General features: G+C 39.6%; 1 protein-coding gene across 1 annotated transcript; it reads left to right on the top strand.

Annotated features, from left to right (window-relative positions):
• BUD13 (BUD13 spliceosome associated protein) lies at positions 1-27,357 on the top strand. The gene is made up of 10 exons (XM_090265977.1): positions 1-174; positions 2,338-2,431; positions 6,655-6,739; positions 11,193-11,876; positions 13,540-13,790; positions 15,324-15,429; positions 16,007-16,145; positions 16,464-16,648; positions 16,901-16,982; positions 26,961-27,357. The coding sequence occupies exons 1-10, from the start codon at positions 32-34 to the stop codon at positions 27,052-27,054; spliced, it is 1,863 nt and encodes a 620-aa protein (XP_090122103.1). The 5' UTR covers positions 1-31; the 3' UTR covers positions 27,055-27,357.

Below are 27,357 nucleotides of genomic sequence, written 5' to 3'. Positions count from 1 at the left end.
GCCGCGCCGTCGCCCCGCCCCCGCTGCTGCTATGGCGGCAGCTCCGCCGCTCTCCAAAGCCGAGTACCTGAAGCGCTACTTGTCGGGGGCCGATGCCGGCGTCCGCGGGAGCTCCGAGTCCGTTCTGAAGCGTCGCAAAAAGCGGCCTAAGCCTGTCGGTGCCGGCGGCAAGGGGTGAGTTCGGCCCGGCGGGCGCGCGCCGCCCCTCCCGTCTCCAGCTCCTCCCTCGGCCCCGGGCTTCCTAGTGCCCGAGGTTCGGCCGGGCTCTCAGACGCGCTCGGGGGACCCTGCCTGAGCGCGGACCCGTTTCGCGCCCCCGTACACTGTCTTCTTGTGTGCAAGCCAGGCTGTCACTTGCATTGCCTGTTTCTCGCCTTTGTAGCCTTTAGTTCTCTCCCGCAGGGAATGAATATTGTGCCCCGAGAGCAATGGTGAAGCTAATTCAAAGCCTCTGTGTCTGGGTACTTAGGGCCCAGAACCTCTTGTGGGGCTTCTCCAGGCCCAAGGACCCTGGTCCTGAATCACAGACCTGCACTCAGTTCCTGTTACTCAGTCCTACTACTGACGGTAACTAACACGTAAACAGTTCTTGTCATATGCCAGGCACTGTTCTAGGTATTGTAGACATGAGTTATTTAAGCTTTACACTGCTACCATGGAGTAAGTGTATGAGGGCATGTTGATTAGGATGGACACTAAATCCAGTATGACTGCTGTCCTTTTAAGAAGAGAGAAATTTGCACTCAGAAACTGGTGTAGAGGGAAAACAGCCGTGTGAGGGTGGAGGCTGAAACTAGCCTGGCTGCAGTTACCCAAGGTATGCCTCGGACTGCCGGAAGCTGGGAATCAGGGAAAGATTCTCCTCCAGAGCCCAGTGGATATTGCCTTGCACATGTCTTGCGATTTCAGACTTCAAGCCTCCAGAGCTGAGAGAGACATTTCTGTTGGCTTAAGCCACTGTGTTTGCCCTAGGAAACTAATATACTCTGTAAAGTCAAGTATTTCCAAAGAACTGATCCACTTTCTTTACTGGTTTGGTTTTTGCCTTATTCTTGCCTTATCTTCCTGCTCCTCTGACTTGTGTGGATTCTTTGGAAGCACGGCCATGTAGTGAAGATATCTTGAGCTTTGGAGTAACACTGATCAGAGTTTGAGTCCTAGCTGTGCCACTTTATGGTCCGGGTGACTTTGGGCAAGATATTTTATCTCTCTAGACCTAGGTTTTTTTATCTTTGAAAGGGGAGCAATACTGAATGATGTCACTTACATTAAATGGTAGTTGGTTGTGATTAGAAATGTGTAAAGTGATCTTGGCTTTTCAGATAAGTGTTCACATCATGGCAGTTATTGTTATTACTTGCAGTCATTCATAGTTTATTTTTGTAACATGTTTATTGAATACTTCTTATGCCACTTACCGCAGGGTGTTGAGGATACCACTCTGAATGAGAAAGTCATATAGTCCCTATTCTGGTGAGCTTATGGTTTAATGAGGATATGGGCTTTAAACAACTAACTATGCAACTAATGATTTATGCCCTTTGTGATAAATGCAATGAAAGTATTCCAAGAATGTGTAACGGGTTCATAGATGGGGGAGTTAAGGAAGCGTAGTGAGGAAGGTATGCTCATAGAAGTTACGTATATGTATATGCTAGGATCTTAAGAATGAGTCCAGTCAGGGCACATCAGAGAAGGAAAACTCTGACTCCAAAAAACCTCCGCTGCCTTGCGGCATACCTCTTCAGGGGAAAGGCTAAGGGAGTAAACCCCGACAGAAAATCCGGAGCCGGAGTCCCTAAGGCGGTTTGACGTTGTAGTCAACACCGGCAACTCCTGCGGCGCACCTGAAGCCAAGCTGTATTGACTCCGTCTTTCCTTTGGATCCTTCAGCTGCGAAGAGAGGGGGGGTCTGCTGCATGGGCAACAGCAGACCCTCCATATCACCCTGCCCAGGCTCTGTAGCTTCAGCTTCACTGGAGAGGACACTCCAGCGACATCGCAAGATGTCGATTCAACACGGGAGGAGACAGATACTGTGTCACTCCCGAGTCGGACTGCACAGCCATTCTCGGCGGTGCAGATAGACTCTTAAGAAGCTACACCATCGTCTCTCGAGACGGACGGCTGCCGACGAACAATGAGTAAGAGTTTCCCAGTAGAGAGTGAGAAGAGTAGGTTAGGCAGAGGGAAGGAACTGAGTATGTGAAAACTGATGTATTAGACCATGCAGGATCTTACAGGATTTTCACCCTTATTCTAAAACCAGTAGGTAAGTGTTCATAAGCTGTTAACTAAGAATGTTAATCCTTTTTGATATATTTTTTTCACATTTAGAATGCGCATTGTGGATGATGATGTGAGCTGGACATCTATCTCTACCACTAAACCAGAAAAGGAGGAAGAGGAAGATGATGGAGATTTGCCTGTGGTATGTATCTTTTGAGGCAGTGAGGACTTTGAAATTCAAGCCTTTCAATCTTGACTCCCAGTGCAGGGTAATTTGTAAGAGGGTAAGTTGAGGACAAAGAATACTTTCAAAGAGCTCTTTTAAAATAGTCTTCTTTGATGATTCCTATACACTATCTCCTTTGTTAATGGAGGAGCCCATCAAAATAGAAAAGGAAACTCATCATAGAGAGAGGCAGAAGTCCTCAATGTCAGTGATGGAGCTATGATTAGAACTAGTCAGGTTCAATTTGTTGGAAGCTACCTTAAAAACAATGTTCAGGGTCAATTATAGGAAACTTGCTTTTCTTTTCTAAAAATTGTTTTTCTATTACGGTTGTCCCATTTTTCTCCCCCATGCTTCCTCCCACCCCACAGTCAGTCCCTACCCTGTTGTCCATGTCCATGGGTCATGAATACTAGCTCCTTGACTAGACCCTTCTTCTTTCCCCTTTTTCCCCCCTCCCACCACGCCCCCTGGGGAAACTTCCTGTTGGTTTCTTTTATTCATTGATTCAACTAAACTTTAAAATGTGTATACTCTTGTCTAAGTGATGGAGATATGTGGATTAATAGAACATAGTATTTGTACTTTAGAGGTCATACCCTAAAATGGCAGACTAAGTTTCAAATTATTTCAGCAATATGAGAAATATTGGAGCTATATTATGTACCAAGTGCTTTTAGAGGGTAGGGGAAGTAGCACACTATTCCATTGGGAAATACCATGAAGGATGTAAATACCTGACATGAGTTTTGAAAGATGAGTAAGAGCCAGGTAGGCAAAAGTATAGGCAAATAATCTAGCATTGGTATATTCATGGAACCTTTGCTGAGAATAACTGAGAAGCAGGTGAAAAGGAGAGCTGTTGATAGGCTATATAATGGTAAAGTTGTAAAGATAAATTCCAGAGAGTATATGTTAATCCCCAACATATTCTATAATAGATTATTTAAAAGATGGTTTGTTGGTAATTAGAAGAGAAATAGTGATCATAAGGAACCAGTTAGTTTCATTCAGAATCACTTAAACCTAATTAATGTTTACAACATTTGTTTTAATTTTTTTCATTTTATAAAAGCAATATATACTAATGATAGAATATTTGGGAATTTTAAGGAACTTTAAAGTTTTAAAAAGAGCATAAAAAGTCACTTATACTGTGACTATCCAGAGGTAACAATCCCTAACATTTGGATGGATATCTCTTTAATTCATAGATTATACATACTTGTATTTGATTTATTTTTTCAAATATAATTGGGATCATACTGTATACAATGTTTTTGAGCCTGCTTTTTCACTTAATAATATATCATGAATACTTTAGTAAGACTTTAAAATATTCTTCAAGAATGTGATTTTTAATGGTTGTGTAGTAGTTCAGTATACATATTAATTTAAAATGTTTTATTACTGGATTGTCTCCTGTCTTAAAATATCAAAGTACTTTGATAAACATACTGTAGATAAATCATTGTAGGAATCCATTATTTCTTTACTCCCATGAAGTGAAATTATGGTCCTTTTGAGCTATAGTCCCATATTGCTTTCCAAAAGGTGGTGTCAATTGACACTCCCACTAGGAGTGTATGAGAATGACAGTTTTTCCATTTCTTCACTAATACTTGAATATTATCAACAACAACAAAACCCATAGTAAACCTATGCCAACTTGGCAGGTGAACAGTGGTATCCATTTTCTTTGAAAAATAGTGAAATGAACAGTTTTTCATATGTTTGTTGGACATTTCTATTTAATGAATTTCTTGGTGTTTTGTCCATTTTTAGAAAATTGGGATTTTAATTTTTTTCATTGATTTACTTGATATTTATATAATAATATATTATCTAAGCCCTGTCTGGTTTGGCTCAGTGGATTGAGCGTCGGCCTGCGAGCTAAGTGTCGCTGGTTCGATCTTCCAGTCAGGGCACATCAGAGAAGGAAAACTCTGACTCCAAAAAACCTCCGCTGCCTTGCGGCATACCTCTTCAGGGGAAAGGCTAAGGGAGTAAACCCCGACAGAAAATCCGGAGCCGGAGTCCCTAAGGCGGTTTGACGTTGTAGTCAACACCGGCAACTCCTGCGGCGCACCTGAAGCCAAGCTGTATTGACTCCGTCTTTCCCTTGGATCCTTCAGCTGCGAAGAGAGGGGGAGTCTGCTGCATGGGCAACAGCAGACCCTCCATATCACCCTGCCCAGGCTCTGTAGCTTCAGCTTCACTGGAGAGGACACTCCAGCGACATCGCAAGATGTCGATTCAACACGGGAGGAGACAGATACCGTGTCACTCCCGAGTCGGACTGCACAGCCATTCTCGGTGGTGCAGATAGACTCTTAAGAAGCTACACCATCGTCTCTCGAGACGGACGGCTGCCGACGAATATATTATCTGTTTTATGTATCATAGGTATATTTTATCATTTGCCTTTTCATTTATAATAGTTTTGACATTTAAAAATTATTTTAAAAAATTATAATTTTTATGTGGTCCTCTATTAATTTTCCTTTATGATACTGTCTTTTGCTCCTGTGATTGCCCCAAAACCAAAATAAGGGAGACTTTAGCCCTACTGCTCTCTACACTGGTTAAAATAGATGTTGGTCATTGAATTCATTTTTATTACTGCAAAACCATCACCATCACCAGTAATAATGGCAAAATAACTAGGACAATCACAATAGCAGTAGCAGCAAAGAGTAATCGGTATAACTTATTGAGCATTTACCATGTACAAGTACTGCTAAGCTCACATGAACTATGTCACCGAATCCTGATACCACTCCTTTGAAAGCTACTTTTATAAATGAGGAAATTGAAGTTTAGAGAAAATAACTGGCCAAAGGTTACACAAGTACCAACTGGCAGAGCTGGGGATTTAGATCTCAGTTCATTTTGCTCGAAAGCCTGTGCTTTTAATGACCGCTGAGAGGTCTCTAAACTAGGTTATGTGTATGAAGAATAATGGTAGGCTCTTGGGAGAAGAGAAGTAAAGAGGAATTATGACTGGGGTTTGAATTCCAGTTCTGCCACTTGCTACCTTGTGAGACTGAGAAAGTTACTTATCTGAGCCATAGTTTGCCCTTAAATAGTGTGGGAGCTTTCTTGGCAGGGCTATTGTGAGGATTGAGTGAGATAGTGAAGTACAAAACACAGTGCCTTGCATATAGTTGCTACTGTGTAACTAGAATTTATTATGCCAGCCATCTTTGGAAGTCTGTCACGTGGAAAGAGGATCAGTTGTCAGAGGTCAGATCTATGGTCAATGGAAAGAAGGTATAGGAAGGTAGATACCAATCCAGTAAAACTAAGAACTTTATAGCACTGCCCCCCAAATACAGTGGACTGTATTTTAACATAGTGAGTTCTGTGTTAGTGACTTGATTCCCTGACAGGGAGGACTTGGATGACTAATCATTTATCAAGAATACTATAAAGAAGATTCCACATTTGTTTGGGAGTTTGGATGATATGAAATGGGATTTTCTCTCTTAAAGATTCTATGATCCTGTGTACATCTTCATGACTTCTTTTGGTTGGGTTCAAGAATACCTATCATTGTGACTACCTATAACAAGAAAGGTTTCATAAGGATAGGCATGACAAGGATCCTGCCTGTGTTTTCACTTTGAATGCAATATAATAAAAATAAAGCCCTGGCTGGTGTGGCTTCATGATTTGAGTGCCGGCCTGTGAACCAAAGGGTTGCTGGTTTGATTCCCAGTCAGGGCACATGCCTGGGTTACAGGCCAGGTACCCAGTTGGGAGCACATGAGAGGCAACCACACATTGATGTTTCTCTCCCTCTCTTACTCCCCCCCTTCCCCTCTCTCTAAAAATAAATAAATAAAATCTTTAAAAAAAAAAGGTAAAAATAAAATGGTAAAGATAATTTAGCTTTTATCTTACAAGTGGCAGTTGTGTCCCTGGAAAGTTGATAAAAAGGTTTGTAGTGACTGAAATTAACCTTTGGAGAGAAATTGATTAGAGAAAGATCTAGAATTAAACCATCCAGTGACAATCAGATGTTTATGGAGCAAACATCACTTAGGAGCACTGCATCTTTCTTCATGGCTGTTTTGGGTCTGTATGTGCCATGTGTATTAGGAATGGGAATGGCTATAACTTCAGGTTCTCGAGACAACAGTACTCCTTGACTGGATCCTGTGGGTTTCCTCAGCATAGTGTCTTCACTGCCACAGGTGGCTGAATTTGTGGATGAGCGCCCAGAAGAGGTAAAACAGATGGAAACCTTTCGTTCCAGTGCGAAATGGAAGCTTCTCGGAGGTGAGTTCCAACAGTAGATAAATCTAAGTTTCCTATTTATAGGGGAAACTTTTTTTTCTTTTCTACACCTTTTTTGGAAGAATGCATGCTTTGATTCTGAAAAATATAGTATAAAATAGAATTCAGGACTTCTTCAGAGGTAGTAAGACATGGGAACTGAAAGACCAGATATCCCATTTTTTCTTATATTTTGGTATTAAGGTTACTGAGGTCAGGAAGTGACTCATTTGGGGGACTTTCAGCACCCATTCTTCTCTGGACCAGAATAGGCGAGCACTTAGTACACAGACAGGACTTTGGAGGAGTTTATGAGAATCTGAGGAACAGAATTTGGAGACTTGAACAACTCTGTCCTCTCTCTGAAGAAACTCATGTATGAGTCAAGGACCAATGTTTTCTGTCCTTTGTGTTAGTAAATCTTTATTTGTTCTTCCCTTACATATTGGTATTTTACAGTGCATTATCCTCCACATGCCCATTCTACACCATCTCCCTAGGCCAATAATTTAATTCTTTATTTAACAAAATGTTTGAGTTCTTGAGTTGGACAGGGCATTTGTCTGTCATATCTGAGCAGAGATAAGACGAAGTCTTACCTTGCTATTGCCCCTGCCTAGAATAAGGAGGTGCCATTGATAAATGTTTGTTGAAGTCTTGAATTGCTAAAGTGTTTGATTCTTATAGCCTACTGTTCTGTGGTAAATCATCACTTGAGTCTTAGAAGTCATTTCCCCCTTTTCAACAACTTAGTAGGTAAGTCTGCTTACTGAGGGACACAGATTAAGAAACAGTCCCAGTGAGTCAGAGCCCTGGATGCAGCAGTCATTTGAGCTCTGTGTGGCCAGTGGAAGTGGGCTAGTTTTTTATTTCCTGCATTAATTCCTTCGTAAAGGAGGATCTTGCTACTTGATAGTTGTTTAAGTCCAGTTTACCCTTGATGCTAATTCCTTTTTCATACATGGATGATTGAAGAGTTAACTTGTAAACAGGACTTGTTCTTTCTGTATTATAATCTGTGCCTTCAGGTTAATTATCCTGCAGTTCTGATTTTAAAAAATGTGACAGTTGGCTGTAGGTTAGTGGTCACCATTTCCTTAGTTAATTATCAGTGCAATATGAGCGTTGGCCTGCGAGCTAAGTGTCGCTGGTTCGATCTTCCAGTCAGGGCACATCAGAGAAGGAAAACTCTGACTCCAAAAAACCTCCGCTGCCTTGCGGCATACCTCTTCAGGGGAAAGGCTAAGGGAGTAAACCCCGACAGAAAATCCGGAGCCGGAGTCCCTAAGGCGGTTTGACGTTGTAGTCAACACCGGCAACTCCTGCGGCGCACCTGAAGCCAAGCTGTATTGACTCCGTCTTTCCCTTGGACCCTTCAGCTGCGAAGAGAGGGGGGGTCTGCTGCATGGGCAACAGCAGACCCTCCATATCACCCTGCCCAGGCTCTGTAGCTTCAGCTTCACTGGAGAGGACACTCCAGCGTCATCACAAGATGTCGATTCAACACGGGAGGAGACAGATACCGTGTCACTCCCGAGTTGGACTGCACAGCCATTCTCGGCGGTGCAGATAGACTCTTAAGAAGCTACACCATCGTCTCTCGAGACGGACGGCTGCCGACGACGACGACGACGACGATTTTTATGTTTTATGCATGAAAACTTAACTAGCATTCTTTCATCAGAATCCTTTTTTACTCTTTAAAGTAAAAATGTTTTTTAAATTACAGTTGACATTAAATATTAGTTTCAGGTGTACAACATAGCAGTTAGACTGTTTTAATCATTATTTTGTGCCTTATCCTATAGTAGTGTGTCAGTCTTGTCTTTTTTTTTTTTTCCAGTCTTTTCCATAATCCTTTTTTCATAGAGAGTCTTTTGGTTTCCATATCTGTAGGTTTAGGAAGTGATACACACATAAACACACGCAAAAATAATTGTTTTTGTTTTGCCTTATTCTCATAGCTCCATCCTCATTTGTTTTTGGAAATATCCTACTGATCTCTGACCCTTTATTTTTAATAAATGTGGAATTTATCAACCCCATGGGTTAGATTTACTATCAGGTCTCCTACAGATATCAGTATTTTTCTCTGAGGGGTGGATTCTTATTAAATAGACCTATTCCCCAAAGTAAAGGAGTTGAATTGGTTTAAATCATCCATTTAGTAAGTATTCACTGGGTCCTACCTGGCTTTATTTGTATTTGGGCCATAGATCTCAGTGGTAAGTAATAGAGGAAGAGGAGAAAGTAGATTTTGGAAATGTCCTGAGTTGCTATAAATATTCTTTCTCCTATGCCTTTGAGAATGGGAAGTTTCAAACTATTTCCTTAACTACATTTTTTTTATGATACTAGAAATTTATTAAAGTGTGTATACTTTAAATGAGTGAATTTTATGGTATTTGAATTATAATATCTCAAATCTGGTAGCAAAATGAATGAGACAGGGAAATCTGAACATTGACAGGATAGAAGAGATGATTTATTGTTAGTTTTTTAGAATTATTGTTAATTTTTTAGGTGTGATAGTGATATTGAGGTTATATTTATAAAAAAGTATGTTAACTTGTAGAAAAACTGTATTTATGGATAAAATACATTAAAAATTATTCTCTTGACCCTGAAGTATCACTCCACTTTAATGACACCCTACTCTTAAAACCAAATTTCTCCTACCAATTATCTATCCTCCCTCTCTCCATTTCTGACCTTGCCATTCTTTTTTGAACCCAATCCAGTCAGGCTTTCATCCTCACTACTCCAGTGTTATAGCCAGTGGTCACTTGTAGCCCCTTGTTAATTGACTTGGTTGCTCTTCCTGGGTTTTCCTTCCTGGTTCCCTCTTATTTCAGTGGTTGCTCTTTCTGTCTTTGGTTTCATTACCATCTCAATCCCTAAATGCTTGAGTGTTTCAGGGATTCTTACATAACTTAAAAAATTTCTGTCCACACTGAATATCTAGGTGATCTCAGGTTGATATCTCCTGAATTTACATATCCAGCCTGGGACTTAATTCTGAATTCCAGACTCATATATCTGTTTTCTTGATATTTCCATGTGTTAATTTAGTATGCATTTCAAACTTAACATCTCCAAAATTAAATGTATCTCTTTCCATTCTTTACAGTCTTTCCCATTTTAGTAAATGGCAATTCCATTCTTTAAATGGCTCAGGCCAAAATCTTGGAATCTCCCTAACTCCCTTCTTTTTTCTACACCCTACATCAATTAATGCATCACATCCTGTGTACCATCTTATCTGGGTGTATGTAGACACCTCACTGCTTGCTTGCACATCCCCTTAGCCACCCTCACTGTCTCTTACTTGGAGGACTGCAGCAGCCTCCTAAGTCACCATTCTCTTGCTCCCCTACGATATATTCTCAAAATAGGAGCTAAAGTGATTTTTACAAAAATAGAAGTCAAATCATGTCACTTCTTTGCTTAAAACCTTCCAATGGCTTCCCCTCTCACTAAGTCCTCACAATGCTTTAAGTCCCTACACACTTCGGCATCCTGTTGCTTATGACCTCAGTTTCCTCCTTTTCTGCTCCCGTACTCTGCTTCTGCTGTCCTGCTCTCTGTTCTTAGAATGTTCAACAACATATTTTTAAAGAGTACACGTGGACTCTAGAGTCCTACAGATCTGGATTTGGATATTTACTCCACCACTTACTAGTAGTATGACTGGCAAATTACTTAATCTTTCTGGCTATCAACTTCCTTCCTTCCTTCCTTCCTTTCTTTCTTTCTTTTTTTTATTTTTAGAGAGATGGAAAGGGAGGGAGAAAGAGGGAGAGAAACACTGATGTCAGAGGGAAATATTTATTGATCGGTTGCTTCTCACATGCCCCCAACCAGGGACCTGGCCTGCAACCCAGGCATGTGCACTGATTGGGAACCGAACCAGCAACCTTTTGGTTAGCAGGCCAGTGCTCAATCTGCAGAGCTACACCAGCCAGGGCAACTTTTTTAAATCTATAAAATGGGGATAATATTTATTTCCTATGCTTGTGAGAAATAAATAAGGTAATCTATATAAAACATTGGCATGAGTAGGTGATCAGTAAAAGCTGATCCTTTTTTTCTGGTGATCTCTCCCCCTATAATAAGGAGCACACTTGCATGGATTAAAGTTGACAGAGTTCATTTTGATGTGGCACAGGTTTAGTTAACTTGTGAGCATCTTAACTCTTGAACATCTTAAAAAGAATCTTTTTTATTTGCCTAACAAGTCATAAATTTGCAAAGCAAATGAATGTTGAACATTAACCCAGTAAGTTCTTTTTAAAGATTCTGACAAGGGTATTAAAGTCTTTGCTGCCCCTATGCAGAGGAGTGTGCAGAGTAGTTTTGGGCTTTCTGAGTAGTTTTGAGATGTATGCTGCTGGGGCATCTTTTGAAACTTTGGGTACTGATGGTGAGAATCTGACTCTTTGCTATTTGTGTTTAGGCCACAATGAGGATCTGCCTTCACACAGATATTTCCGTCATGAGTGCCCGGATTCATCTCCTCTTAGGAGGGTCCGCCATGACACCCCGGATCCTTCTCCTCCTAGGAGGGTCCACCACGACACTTCGGATTCATCTCCTCTTAGGAGGGTCCGCCATGACACCCCGGATCCTTCTCCTCCTAGGAGGGTCCACCACGACACTTCGGATTCACCTCCTCTTAGGAGGGTCCGCCACGACACCCCGGATCCTTCTCCTCCTAGGAGACCCCGTCACGATTCACCGGATCCCTCTCCACTCAGGAAGCATTATCGTCCTTTAGATGTATCTCCTAGGAGGGCTCATCACAGTTCCTCAGATATCTCTCCCCGGAGTAGGGCCCGTAGCAGCTTCCCTGACACATCTCAACCAGGGACTTTTGATTCCTTGGATACATTGCAGCTTGGGAGGGCCCGTCATGACTCCCCTGATTTGGCGCCTAATGTTTCCCACTCACTACCTAGATCCAAAAGCAGTAAAGCCCCAGAAAGAGCCTCTAGCAAAAGTTCTCCACATTGGAAGGAGCCAAGACCCTCTCATCCCTCAGTCCCGAAGAACAGCAGATATGAATATGACTCAGACCTCTCTCCTCCACGAAAAAAGCAAGCAAAATTCCATTTCAGAAATAAAGAGCATGATTCTAAAGGTGAGCATTGATTGTTCATGTGAGGGACATATTCTCTAGGTGCTTTATTTTGGATCTTTGTTAGGTATTCATGTCTTTTAGAAATGAAAATGGAATTTCTTTGGAGAAATTTTAAAAGCTATAGGGAAATGGTTGGACCGAAGAGTTAATTATTAAACAGTAGGAGGGAAGGAGTTTTTTTTTCAATCCTCACCTGAGGATGTGTTTATTGATTTTTATTTTATTTTAAAGATTTTATTTATATATTTTAGAGAGAGGGGAAAGGAGGGAAAAAGAGAAGGAGAGAAACAACAACATGTGAGTGATACATCAATTGGGGGGACCTAGCCCACAGGCCAGGCATGTGCTTTTGACTGGCAATTAAACCAGTTACCTTCGGTTTGCAGGCCAGCACTCAATCCTCTGAGCCACACCAGCCAGGGCTGTTTATTGATTTTTAGAGAGAGGAAGGGAGAGAGGGAGAGAGTGAAAAAAAGAGAAAGAGAGAGAGAGACATCAGTCGGTTGTTTCCCATATGCACCCCTGACCAATGATCAAACCTGCAACCTAGACATGTGCCCTGACGTGGGATCAAATCTGCAGCCTTTTGGTGTACAGGATAATGCTCAACCAACTGAGCCACCTGGCCAGGGGAGGAAGACATTTTTATATATTCTTTTCTTTATTTTCCACACCCCACATAAAAGTACTATATGTTTGTTATAGAAGCTTTAGAATGTCTGGAAATATACAAAGAAGCAGAAAAAAAGTCATACAAAATTTTATCATTCAAAGGCAATCACTGTTAGTGTTGTAGCCAGTGTTTTTAGCCTTTTCTCTATTCATTCTGACGTAGTTGAGCCCTCTATGCATTATATGCTTATCACATGTATTATCTAGCTTTTTTTCATTTCTTCTCCATGTCATTAAAAACATCTCTTTGTTGATATAATTTTTATTGGTGTTGTATTACATAAACTTACTTAACCATTTTCCTAATACTGCATATATCAGGTTATTTCTAAATTTTGCTTTAATAATTCTATAATGAACAGTGTCCATAAACTGTTGCCCATTCTGGATTATTTCTTTCTCTACTTCTAGATTGATTTCTTGAGAATTGGTACTTCTAGATATGTTTCCTAGGAAGCTAGAAATTGATTTACTGGATTAGAGGGTTGTGTATTTAAAGATCATTGGTACATATTACCGATTGCTTTTTTGGGAGTAATTTATGATGCTTATGTCTACATTTTGGGCCTGTGTGGTGAAATTTTTTTTTTTAACTACATCTTTTGTCCTTATTTACTGTTTTAATTTTTAAATTCAAATACATTGTTATATTTTAGTCTGAGGACTTCAGAATATATTCTAGGTAGTTTTAACTTTTACCACACCACTGCTATCTGAGTTATTTTGCCCATTCTATGTGTGGATAAATATGACATAGATGAATATGTTGTGATCTCACATACTAATCACACACTAGTAACTTGGGAATGGAACCCCACATCCTGCCTATTTGTTTTAAAAATTGTCTCTGATTTGCTCTTCTCCGATGTCATTTGCACTTCTGTTTAGGTTAGTGACACAGGAGGACTAAATGAAAGTTGAACATTAACCCAGAAAGTTCTTTTTAAAGATTCTGACAAGGGGATTAAAATCTTTGTTCTTTAACTTCCAGGCTTTTCACCCAGCCATAGGAAATTTCATACAAGTTCTTCACCTAGAAGACATCAGAGTCACACGTTGGACTCGTCTTCCTACACAAGTGACAGTTGGAAAGCCTCTGATTCAGCTCTTTCTTCTCCACGGCATAGACCTAGACACCAGAGCTCTGATTCTGACCTGTCTCCACCAAGGAGGAAACAGAGGGCCAAATCTTCTGATTCCGATCTGTCTCCACCTCGAAGGACTCAGCCTTTGGGAACGAAGGTAGGAATTTTCAGGACCCATGTTTTTCTCTTAGAGTGACTCCTGTCTTATACCTCTATACAAGCCCCAGAGATCCATGCCAGAGGAGGAGGAGGAAGTAGACCTTGGTGGTATAGTAAATTTAGTTTAAAGGACTTCTAGGGGTCTTCCCTTCTCTCTGAAGGCAGGACTACCTGTAACCCAGCCCAGATGAACTTGCAAATACCAGAGCTCCTAAGTAGCTTCTACCTTTGTATCATCTTATTTCCATAAATCTCATATTAATAGGTCTAGAAAAACTTCCTATTTTCTTAGGCATAAACTGAGAACTGTGCTTTACAGAGTGGAGTTGGGAACACAAACCTTGTGTTGAATGTAGCACATATTCAAATCCTACTTTTTCCACTCTATCTGTGAAATTTGAGCAAGATACATAATCTCTCTAAGCCTCAGCTTCTTCATTGATAAAATGTGGATAATGGTATGTACTTCATAAGGTGATTGTGAAAATTAAATGAGTTAGTTTAAAACTTTTAGCACAGTGCCTAGGACAAAGTAAGCATTTAGTATAAGCAATTTATTATTATACATTGGAGTGCAAGTCACTGTATCCAGAGCTTAAAGAGTGGCATTTAAAATATAAAACTACTTTTAGAAATCATATCATCTGGAAAGTCAGTGTTTTGTTTTATTTGATATCTATGATGAAGACTGAGTTAGGAAAAAAAAATCCTCCTGAACCCTGAGTAACTGTGTTGTAAAGAACACCAGTACTAGTAAAGGAATCTTATGATAGAACCTGTGATGTGCACATCTTCCTCCAACACAAACGTTTTTATGTGAGTCTCCTCGGTAGCCCATGGGGTCCTGCCTGGCAGGGTAAATTAGCCTGTCCCTAACTCAGGAAGAGGGCTTCTTCTCTTTTGGGTCGCAGAGTGAGGGCTATGTTTCAGCTGGACCCCTTCACATTTTATGTATCTGTTTAGTCCATGAACAATTTAATATGGATCAGATTTAGCACATGGCTTGAGGATATCTGGATATACTCTTATGTTCCATTTGTGGGTTGGTGTGTTATCTTGATACAAGGTGGAGCTTAGTAAAAAGTTTTGATTTGGTCATATCTTTTTATTATCCTGAAATATATCCACAATTGAAGGATCTTAGATTTGAGTTTGTATTTTAAATGGAATATTTTGTCAGTGTTGGTCTCTACTGGAAAGTTTAGAGCTTGATACAGTTTTCTGGTCAGGTGGACTGAGAGTGAGTCCTCATGTGCGCAGTTTATATGCTGAAAAATCAGAAATACAGATGCTTGTATCTTGGTTTCTGTTTTTGTTTACTCTTTAACTTGATAGTACTATTAACTTTCCATCGAATTCAATTTTATTTCTTCTTTTCTGTTTTGTGAATCCTGTGGCTGATAATAAGAATACAAAGTTAAGAGTTTTTTATTTGCTTATTGCTGCTCTTCAGACAAAAATGCACTTAACTGTGTATACCTACTGCTGCCTTGTCTCATTAGTGTTGAATGCTCCCTTCTCCATTGCATAGGCTGCACACATGTGTTCTGGGGCTAAGACTGGGTTGGTGTTAACTGACATACAGCGAGAGCAGCAGGAACTCAAGAAACGGGACCAAGAAACCATGGCATTTGAAGGTAAAAATGTGAAAGTGCAGAGGTCAATTGAGGTTCATGTAGCTTTTCTTTTCTTTTCTTGATGTAGCTTATTGTACCTGATATTTTAAACTTGTAATTGCTACCAAATTTCAGCTCTCGTTTTATGCATGATTTTAACGTCTCTGTGGGTCCCAGTAGTTCTTTCCCTTCTTGAAATACAATAGTTTTCAGGATCATCACCAGTATGCACTTAGGTATTACTAGGAACTATTTGTAGTCTGGCTACAGAAGTTCTTATTTAGTATCAGGATTCCAAGTGTTTGATTCCAGCTATTAAAATATTATTTCTTCCCTGGCTGATATGGCTCAGTGGATTGAGCGCCAGCCTATGAACCAAAGGGTCGCTGGTTTGATTCCCAGTCAGGGCATGTGCCTGGGTTGCGGGTGCACAAGAAGCAACCACACAGTGATGTTTCTCTCCCTCTCTTTCTCCCTCCGTTCCTCTCTTTCTAAAAATAAATAAAATCTTTAAAAAATTAAAAAATATATTATTTCTGATTTTGATACCTGATATTTATCTTTAATTTATCTTTAAAAGCATAATTTTCCTTTGCAGCTGAATTCCAGCATGCTGAAACCATATTTCGAGATAAGTCTGGTCGTAAGAGGAATTTGAAACTGGAACGTTTAGAGCAAAGGAGAAAAGAAGAGAAGGACTCAGAGAGAGATGAGCTGTATGCCCAGTGGGGAAAAGGGTAAGGGAGCCACTGAAAGGTAAAACAAGATTATAGTGACTGGAGGGAATTATTTCTCTACTCTTCTGATGATTTAGTTTATGTTCTGCCTTTAAAGCTGTTTTCAGGAATGGGAAACTCATTGTGTTCAGTCTCCTTTATAAATTCTGATGTATTCTCCACTGCCAGTTGGTGTTCTAGGAATTTTACCCTTTTCAATATTTGGCCTAGGCTGCTAGAAAGAGGAGGAGGTTCTCCAAATGTAGTGGTGTAGTTCATGTCAGTGTAAGAGTAGAAATGCTAACAGTATAGCAAATACTCTTGGTTCTTTTTGCCCAGACTTGTCCAGAGCCGGCAGCAGCAACAAAATGTGGAAGATGCAATAAAGGAAATGCAGAAGCCTCTGGCCCGCTATATTGATGACGAAGATCTAGATCAGATGTTGAGAGAACAAGAAAGAGAGGGGGACCCTATGGCCAGCTTTATCAAGAAGAATAAGGCCAAGGAGGACAAGAATAAGAAAGGTGAGCCATTTGGGAATCATCAGAGATGGACATGACTTAGGTGAAGAGAGAATCATTAGGGTGATGATACATAGCTATGTGCAAAGAAGGCTTTCCCATCGAATCCTAGATTCCTTGTCTTTGGTAGTTTAGGTTCAACTTGATAGAGATTTGTGTATAAAAGTACCCCCTCCACACACACACACACTGCCATCCATCTCTGAATTGAATTGTATAGATAACTGACTTGTTTTCTCTTTCTTCTCTCATTAGTGAGACCTCGCTACAGTGGCCCAGCACCTCCTCCCAACAGATTCAATATCTGGCCTGGATATCGCTGGGATGGAGTAGACAGGTAAGCCTGAATATTTCCTATACTTTTGTTTTTTCTTCTATCTGACCTAACCTTCTGTAACTGCAGATCACTACACTCTGCCTCATTCTCTGCTCTAATGACAAGGTTAATAATTTGCAATTTGCTTGCTTCTATTTCTGAGGTCCTCAAATCCCATTTCCCATGCTTAGAACACTCCTGCTCCTTTTTTCCTTTTCAAAGCTTAAAAACCTCTGGACAAAGAACTCAGGTGGTCCAGATAGGACATGCTTTGTTTTTGAAATTGGTCATTTCAAATGATGGGTGGTAGTCTGGAGCCTTCTGTATGTTATATCTAAAATGTATCCCTTGAACCATCCCTTCACTGCCTTAGGAGTGAGTTACTTTTAATACCTCACTGACCCTTACCACCTTATCTTTTCACCTGCTTGCATCTGAAACCACATGCTCTAACTTCCTGTTTGTTACCAATGGATGAACTGTGTGTGCTCCTATCCAAAGTCAGTGCCTCTACTTAATGTGTTGGATCCCATCTCCTCTTGCCTACTAAAAGACATTGTTCTAGCATCTTAACACAATAATTCTCAAACCCCTTTGCACTCTTAAAAGTTATTAAAAGACCTTGAAAAACTTTTGTTTGTATTGGTTATATCTATTAATATTTCTAATATTTACCACATTTGAAGTTTAAAAAGCACTTATTAATTCATTAAGAAATAATGAAGCCATAACATAACATTAGCATAATTACCATATTTGTAAAGAAAAATACTATTTTTCAAACAAAAAAAAATAGAAGAATGGAATTGGTTTAGATTTTTTATAAAAAAGATTTCATTTATTTTATTTCTAGAGAGGTGGGAAGGGAGGGAGAAAGAGAGGAGAGAAGCATCGATGTGAGAGAGAAACATTGATTGGTTGCCTCTCGCATGCACCCTGACCTGAGACCAAACCCTCAATTCAGACATGTGCCCTGACTGGAAATTGAACCAGCAAACCCTTGTTTTGCAGGACAATGCCCAACAAACTGAGCCACACTGGTCAGGGCAAGGAATTGGTTTTCATTTTGAAAATCTCATTCATGTTTAGCTTAATAGTAGACAGGATTCTGCATTTAGTCTGTTGCAGTATAGTTAGTTGAAGAATAGGAAGATAATTCAGCCTTATACAGAGGTAATTAGAAAAGGAGAGTGTATTACATTTTTTAAAATTAATTAATTAATTTGTTTATTTTATTTTTAGAAAGAGGGGAAAAGAGAAAGAGAGGGAGGAAACGTCACTGTGTGGTTGCCTCTCACTCGCGCCCCCAACTGGGGACCTGCCGTGCAACCTAGTCATGTGCCCTGACTGGGAATCGAACCAGCGGTACTTGGCTCACAGGCCGACGCTCAATCCACTGAGCCACAGCAGCCAGGGCTACAGTTTTTGATACTGCACAAAAACTCCAGTTTCTTAAAGGTTGTTTGTAATATGGAATCTAAAACTATTATCAAGCCCTGGCTAGTGTGGCTCAGTTGGTTGGGTGTAGTTCCACAAAGCGGAAGGTCACTGGCTCAATTCCCAGTCAGAACACATGCTTGGGTTGCAGGCCAGGTCCCCTGTTGGGGTGCGTGTGAGAAGCAGCTGATTGATGTTTCTCTTACACATTGATGTTTCTTTCCCTCTCTTTCTTGAAACCTCCCTCCCCCTCTCTTTAAAAATAAATGAATAAATTAAAAAAATTAAAGCTATATCAAAAAAATCTTTTAATACTGTTACATTAAGATCCTTTTTTTTTTTCCTACTTTGGAATGGGTATGTCACCTCTCCATGATTTTATAACATTGTGTGCTGGTCATTTGGAAAATAATTGTTTTGCTGTTTTTTCAGACCTTCCAAATATTGACATATTTCATTATACATTATCAAATAATCATGTGCTTGTTAGCATTGCCTGTGATCTCATCACAAAAATCTTTAAATAGTAAGAAGCTAAAGAGTTCATAGTGGTGGATACAAATTTTTCAGAATTCTCATTTACACTTGAAAGTTCACATTTATCATTGGCAACAAATATTATCAAATTGTTTTCTTTGAAGTGAAAGCACAATAGCTTTTTTATAGATTCCATAAGATTTTGTACTTAGAGGACCGTGCCCTGTGTGAATAGAGACAGTTTTACAACTTCCTTCCCAACCCATATGCCTTTTGTTTATCTTCCTTGTCATATTGCACTAGCTAGAAGTTACAGTGCAGATGTAGAATGAAAGTAGTAAGAGCTTTGATCCTAATCTAAGAAGGAAAACATTCAGTTTTTTACCATTAAATATGTTTTAAGCTATAGCTTTTTTATACATTCCTTTCATTGAGTTAAGAAAGTTCCTTTCTATTCCTAGTTCGCTGAGACTTTTCTTCAGGGATGTAGGTAGGATTTTGCTCAAAATGACTTTTAATTTTCCTTTTAGTTCATTCTTTGATTCATGAGTTAATTACGAGGGCATTGTTTCAGACCTTTCTAGATATCTTACTGTTATTGATTTTCGATTTAATTCCACTGAGGTCAGAGAATATGCTCTGTAACATTTTGACCTTTTAAAATTTGTTAAGACATGTTTTATGCCCCAATATATAGTTTACCTTGGTGAATAGTCCATTTGCGTGTGAAGGTAATGTATATTCTGCAGTTGTTTGGTGCAGTATTTTGAAAAAAAATTTTTAAGTAAAGTTTTGTTTTGGAATAATATTAGGTTTATGGCAAATTTGTAAAGATAGTATAAAGAATCCCCATACACTCCTCATTTCATTTCATTACCATTCATTACATCACCGCGGTACATTTATCAAAACTTAGAAACCAACGTTGTTATGTTGTTATTAATGTGCCGGATTTTATTTTGATTTCACTAGGTTTTCCATTAATGTCCTTTTTCTAAGGATCCATTCCAGGATACCACATTGCATTTAGTTGTCATGTCTCTTTAGTTTCCTCTGATCTATCTTCTCTGTCTTGCTTTTTGTAACCTTCATAATTTTTCAGAGTATGGTCAAGTATTTTGTAGAATGTCCCTCAAGTTGGGTTTTTCTGACGCTTTTCTCATGATTAGACTTAGGTTATGCAGTTTTGGAAAGAATACCACAGTGGCGGAGTGTCCTTTTCATCACATCATTTTAGTGGGTACATGTTAGCCACATGACATCAATAGTAATGTTAACCTCAGTCACGTGGTAAGGTCGTGTTTGCCAAGTTTCTCCACTTAAAAGTTACTATTTTCCCCCTTCTGTAGTCTGTTCTGTGGAAGTGAGTTACTGAGCTCAGCTTACATTCAAAAGGGGACTAGTAGGGGGATAGCTACTTATATTATTTGGACTTTTTCTGTAAGGAAGATTTATTTCATTGCCCCATTTATTCAGTCTTTTATTTATAGTGATATGAACTCATGCATATTTTATACTTTATTGTAATTCAGCAGTATGTTATTTTTTAATTTAAATTGTTCCATTCTTTAGCCATTGGGAATTGGGAATTCTTTCAGGTGTCCCTTTCAAATGCACTAGTTTTATATTTTTTATTTAAAAAAAGTTTTAAGTGTATTTTATTGATTATACTATTACCATTGTCCGAATTTTTCCCCCTTTGCCTTACTCTGCCCAGCACCTCCCTTCCTCCCTTCCCTTCCACCATCCCCCACCCCCTTAGTTCATGTCCATGGGTCATGCATTTAAGTTCTTTGGCTTCTCCATTTCCTATACTATTCTTAACATCCCCATCTATTTTGTACCTACCAATTACACTTCTTAATCCCTGTAGCCAGGTATTAGGTGATTCTGAATGATGGTTGTAATGTAGCTTAGTTTAAATTTGGATGTGGTTGTGGGAGGATTCAAGTACCACCTTGTTCTGAATTCTCTCTTTTCTTTAACATAATCTGGATGTTATGAATGATAACATTTTAGAGACTTCAAATTCTGTTATATTACACTGAAGTGTGTTGATGATTATTTTAACAGAGAGTTAACTTGGCTATTTTTGAACTACAAACTCTGTCTCCTTTGCAGTGGGCAGCAGCTGAAATTGCTGCTCAGTTCTTTTAATTTCCAGCTGCGGCTTTTTCATCAGGTCCAATGGGGTTTCCCCAGCACAATCATAATTTAGCTGTTAGCTAAGGATTTGGGGACAGTTTATATGTAGATTTTGGGATTGACTCCTTTTGCAGCTCACCCCTTTCAGGATTTTTAGCTGTTCTGCACATTTTGCACTGACCCTTCAAGCCAGTAAGCCTGTGGCTTTTTCTGCCTCTATGAGCTGTGCAGTTTGGGAAGTACCTCTGGAAAAAGCCTCACAAATCTCTTTTTGTGCATAGACTCCCATCCTGATTCTGCCAGCTTTTTTTGGTCACTCTCCTATGCCTTTAAATATGTTCAGATACTTGTATTTTTATATTTTGTCTACATTTAATAATTGCTGTCTTAGTAAATTAGTCTGCCCAAATTCCTCTGCTATGACTGGAAAGTAGAACTCCACCTGATATGGCCCTAAGTCATTATTTTCTGTCCCTGAAGTTGCCATCAAAGTTCAAGGCTGTATTTCCTCATATTCATAGGTATCCTTAGGGTAGCTTGTGGTTTCAGGCTAGCTTACTACTTGCGTTTGAAGCTCACTGTGTACAGGCCCTTTGTTTGATAGCAGGAGGATTTTCCCAAATGCTAATTTGCCATATAGCCAGAAGTAGAATTTTTGTAGCCACAACCCTAAAGATGTTTCCTGCTATTCTGAGTTTGTTGTTTTTTTTCATTTCTCAATTTCTGGACCCAAAAGTTAGAACTCTCCCTGACCTAGTCCTTTTTAGTACCGTTTAATATGTCTGCATTATTCCAGTAATTTTTCTCCACTTCTCATTCTTGTTTTCTCTTAGATTTTCCCTTTTAGTTCCTTTCCTCATCCTTTCTTTCTGATTATTCATTCTTTCATCATCTTTTCTAGTTTTGTTTTTGGCCCACCTAAAATGAATATTTTTAGAACAGATCTATAGTTTGTTATGATTGGAAAAACCCATGGGATTAATTAGTCTAACTCCCATTATTTAAAAGAGAAACTGATGCCCAGATGATTTAACAACTTACCTAGAATCACTGAGCTCACCTGATAAAGCTGGAATTAGAACACTGGGCTCCTAATTCTTTAGTCTAAAGCTCTTGTGAGTTCTCTTGTAATTTGTTTTTTAAAATTTTGTTTAGGGTTTTGTTTATTATTCATGTGTCCTTTGTCTTTATGATCATATTAGTGTTGATGCTCTTTTTTAAAGAAATTATTTATTTGTTTATTTTATTTTTAGAGAGAGGGGAAAGGAGAAAGAGAGGGAGAGAATTATCACTGTGTGGTTGCCTCTCAATTGCGCCCCCAACTGGGGACCTGACGTGCAACCTAGTCATGTGCCCTGACTGGGAATCGAACCAGTGACACTTGGCTCGCAGGCCGATGCTCAATCCAGTGAACCACAGCAGCCAGAGCTAGTGTTGATGCTCTTAAGCACTTATTCCCCAAGGTAAAAAACAGTAGTTTCCTTGGTGCTTCAGAATACCGTGCATGCTTCTAAGGATGGAGATGGTGCCATTCATAATAAGCTCCCCTTCCTAAATCCTTTTGTTACTCATCCTACTCATCCATTAGGGAAAACCTTAGGAAAGAGGGAAGACCCGTTATCCCAGTTAGTTCACTGACACTTAGCATACATGTTATAACTTTTAAGTGGCTACATACTAGGTGCCAAGGTCTCACAATTAGTGAGAGATAGTCCCTGAGCCCAGAAATCTACTTTCTATCTAGAGGAAAAGACAAAGAGTAAATAATTCAGTGCTACTTGGTAAGTGTTAAAAGAGAATTTTCAAGGTGCTTTGGGAGCACAGAGGAAGAGTAAATTCAGCCTTGGGAGAGTATGGCTTAGTCTTTAGATGTGTCAGTTACCAGCCAAGATAAGAAGGAAAGGAAGGATGTTTAGGAAGAGGATCATATATAAGCATATGGAATGTCATAGTGTTATGGTGAGATAGCATTAAGTGTGAAATGGAGTTTTAGGACATAGTATAGAAAGGTAAGCAGGGCCTGGTCAAAGAAGGCCTTGGGAACATGTCTGAGGAGCTTGGTCATCACATTAGAGACAAAGGGGAGCCACTGAAGGATTAACAGCATTTTTGTATTTCAGATGGACGAATCATTATGGCAGTAATCTGAAACATTTGAAAGGCACAGTTTGGAAGTAGAAAGACAAGATACAAGGTTGTTGCAGTAGATTAAGCTATAGGAATGAAGGTCTGTATCATGGCAGTGATATTAAGAATGGAGAAACAGAGAATGTGGAGAAGTGTTTAGGGGATTAGATGGTAGGACATGGTGACTGATTTGTGGAGAGGGAGAAATCACTGGATTTGGCAATAAGGGAAGTCACTGATGACCTAAAAGAGAGCTAACTCTGTGGCATAGTGAAACCAAAGCAAGGTTCTGATGTGTTAAGGAGTCAGTCAAAAGTGAGGAAGTGCAGTCAGTGAATATAGGCTCTAATAAGAAGTGTATATAAGATAGAGAGATGCATAGTATTAAAAGGAAGTCGACGTCCACTCCTTGAAATTCACTCCTTAATTAGCTTTTATGATACCTTACTCCTCATTCTTTTCTCTTTATTTCTTCTTGGCCGCCTTTAAGAGCTTCTTTTCCTCTCTGCATTCCTTAAATGTTTCTCAGGGCTCCATCTATAACCCTTAGCTGTTCTCACTTTATGTGCCTTGTCTGGCTGAATCTTATCTAGTCACACCTTCATTATATACATGATTCCCAAATATGTATTTGTAGTTCATTCTGTTATATCTAACTGCATATTATATTTCTCTATCGATGTGTACTTAAGACACCTTAAATACAATGTATTCAAAACAACTCATCAGCTTCTCCTACTCTAAATCTGCTGCTACTCGTATATTTTATCCTGATTAGTAGTAGCCTCATTCATCTAGTGACTAAAATTATTACCCTGGGGGTCAAACTTACCTCTTTCTCCTTTGTTTTTATATACCTAGTCAGTCACTAAGTCCTATGTCTTCTCTCTTTTTTATCATTGCTTTCATCATCTGTTGTCTGTACCACAGCAGTAACTTTCCTGCCTCTGATCTCCTCCAGAGTGTTCTTTTTGAAGTGCAGTTTATGCCCCTGCTTTAAATCTCTCCCAACTGGATGAAATCTAAGCTTTTTACTATGGCCTACAAAGCTCTTTATGATCTTGCCTCTGCCTACCTTTCTAACTTTGTCTTATGCTACTCCCTTTGTCATACTTTAGGCTCCAGCCATACCAGTTTGCCTTTGATTCCCTGCATTTAGCAGAGTATTCCTTATTTTTGTGCTTTTGCTCTTATTGCTCATGCTTTGCTGTGTCTGGAAATGCCCTTCCAATACTTCAGTTTCTCCCCACCCCCAACCTTCTGGTTAATTCTGTCTTTTAGACTTAGCTTAGGAGCCACGTCCAAGAAACCTTTCTTGACTATTCTTGTCCATCTCTATCCCAAGTTGGTAAAGGTCACATTCTGTTCATGTGATACCCAATATATACTTCTACCATAGTTTATGCTTTTTATTTTAATTATTTGTTTAAATGTTAGTCTCCTCCACTAGTCTTTAAGTTCATAGGACAGGTGCTGTGTCATACACATTTTCATGACACAGTTCCTAGTATGTAAAGAATTCACTAAATGAAAAAACAGAGACTCTGGTCAAGATAGAGGCATAGGTAAACATGCTTCACCTTCTTGCCCAATCATGTAAAGAATTACAATTGGACCTCAAAACAATGAACTCTCAGAACCGTCAGAAAATCGAGCTGTATGGAAGTCTGACAACCAAGGATTTAAAGAAGCCACATTCATTCTGATGGGCAGGAGGGGTGGAGATGCGTTGTGGTGTGGAGAGACTGCGGCGGCAGTGAAAGGGTTGAGCCGACACTTACATGTGGTGGATAAAAATCAGGGGGGATATCTTGGGAGTGAGCGATCCCAGACCCAGGCCAGACCGCACAGCCCAGGGTGCCAGTGCCAGGAAGATAAATCCCCATAACTTCTGGCTATAAAAAGCAGTGGGGGTTGAGGTGGCAGAAGAAACTGCCAGATTTTCAGGAGACTGCTTAAAGGGCCCACACAGACTTAAAAAGTACGCAGATCCACCCCCACTGGGATTCAGCACCGGGGCAACAGTTGAAAGGGTGCCAGCCGCACAGGGTGAGTACCAGGCAAACCTCCAGAAACCAGGCATTGTCTGCTCTCCGAGCCCTTCCCCCACACAGAGCCACAAAGTGGGGAAGCAGATTGCCCCACCCTGGCAATTTCTAAGGCTCTGCCCCACACAATTTACAGGTCTACAATAGACCATGCTACAAAGACAGGGAGTCAAAGCAGCTCTACCTAATACACAGAAACAAACACAGGGAGGCCACCAAATTGAGGAGACAAAGAAATATGGCCCAAATGAAAGAACACAACAAAACCCCAGAAAAAGAACTAAATAAAACAGAGATAACCAACCTATCAGATGTAGAGTTCAAAACACTGGTGATCAGGATGCTTAAATAACTCACTGAGTACGGCAACAACATAAAAAAGTTCCAGTAAGAAACGAAGGTTACACTAAGTTAAATAAAAATCTACAGGGAAGCAACAGTGGACGGTATGAAGCTGAGATTCAAATCAATGATTTGGGACATAAGCAAGAAATAAGCATTCAACCAGGACAGCAAGAAGAAAAAAAGAATTCAAAAAAACGAGGATAGTAAAAGAAGGCTCTGGAACATCTCCAAACGTACCAACACCCGAATCATAGGGTGCCAGGAGGAGAAGAAGAAGAGCAAGAAATTGAAAACCTGTTTGAAAAAATAACGAAAGAAAACTTCCCTAAGTTGGTGAAGGAAATGGACATACAAGTCCAGTAAGCACAGAGAGCCCCAAACAAGTTGGACCCAAAGAGGACCACATCAAGACACATCATAATTAAAATGCTAAGGTCAAAGGTAAAGAGAGAATCTTAAAAGCAGCAAGAGAAAAGCAAAGTTACTTACAAAGGACTGTCAGCTGATGTCTCAAAAGTTACTTTGCAGGCAAGAAGGAACTGGCAAGAAGTACTCAAAGTAATGAAAAGCAAGGACCTACAACCGAGATTACTCTATCCAGCAAAGCTATCATTTAGAATGGAAGGGCAGATAAAGTGCTTCCCAGACAAGGTAAAGCTGATGATGAGTTCATCATCACCAAGCCATTATTGCATGAAATGTTATAGGGACTTGCTTAAGAAAAAAAAGATCAAAACTATGAACATTAAAATTGCACTAAATCACAACTATCAAAAACTGGAAGTCTAAAAAAGAACCCAAACTAAGCAAACAACCAGAGCAGGAACAGAATCATAGATATGGAGATCATTTGGAGGGTTATCAGCTGGTATGGGTAAGGGGGAGAATGGCAGAAAACATATAGGGATCAAGAAGTGTAATTGGTAGGTACAAAATAGACAGGGGGATGTTAAGAATAGTATAGGAAGTAGAGAAGCCAAAGAACTTACATGCTCAACCCATGGACATGAACTAAGTGGGGAGATTGCTGGAGGGAATAAGGGTACTGGGTGCAATTGGGCAAAGGAGGAAAACTAGGACAACTGTAATAGCATAATCAATAAAATATGCTTAAAAAAAGAATTCACTAAATGTTTATGTAATGAATGAATAAAGTATAAGATGTAGACATCATCTGAGAATGCGTTGGGCCTTTAGAGAGTGGTAAGTGTTTGAAACAGTTGTCAAATACTGGGAAAATGATCCAACCAAGTACTAATAAAAGGATGAATTATATATTTTTTCCTTTTGATTCTATTGCATATGTCTTAAACATTTTCATATGCCTTATTTTCTTATTCATTAAATTGTGAATGCTTCTTTTTTTCAAAAATAAATGTCTAATTCAGGATTCTGGTTGATTAGTATCTCTTGATTGCAGATCCAATGGATTTGAACAGAAGCGCTTTGCCAGGCTTGCCAGCAAGAAGGCTGTGGAGGAACTCGCCTACAAGTGGAGTGTAGAGGATATGTAACTTCTGAGGCTATGGGTTGTGGTAGTAGACCCAGGACAGCTAGATATCCAGCTATAAGAGTTGCCTATGCTAATAATAAGGCCCACACACACCAGCAACTCTTTGAGTGCGAGCTTTGACCACTAGCACTTGAGAGGAAGAATATTTGATACCTCATGTTTGGACTGAGGTACCTGTAATTTCTCAAGTGTCAACACTGGCGGTTGCTGCTTGCTTTCAGTAGAAACATTGATTTCTCAGTGCCCCAGGGTTTGTTCTTGGTTAGGTTTTTTAATAAACGTACATGTATTTTTTAAAAAATCA

The sequence above is a fragment of the Furipterus horrens genome, unplaced genomic scaffold (assembly GCF_987537825.1).
Source record: "Furipterus horrens unplaced genomic scaffold, mFurHor1.1.pri manual_scaffold_2, whole genome shotgun sequence".
Classification (NCBI taxonomy): Eukaryota; Metazoa; Chordata; class Mammalia; order Chiroptera; family Furipteridae; genus Furipterus; species Furipterus horrens.
This window is presented reverse-complemented; position numbering and strand designations above follow the sequence as displayed.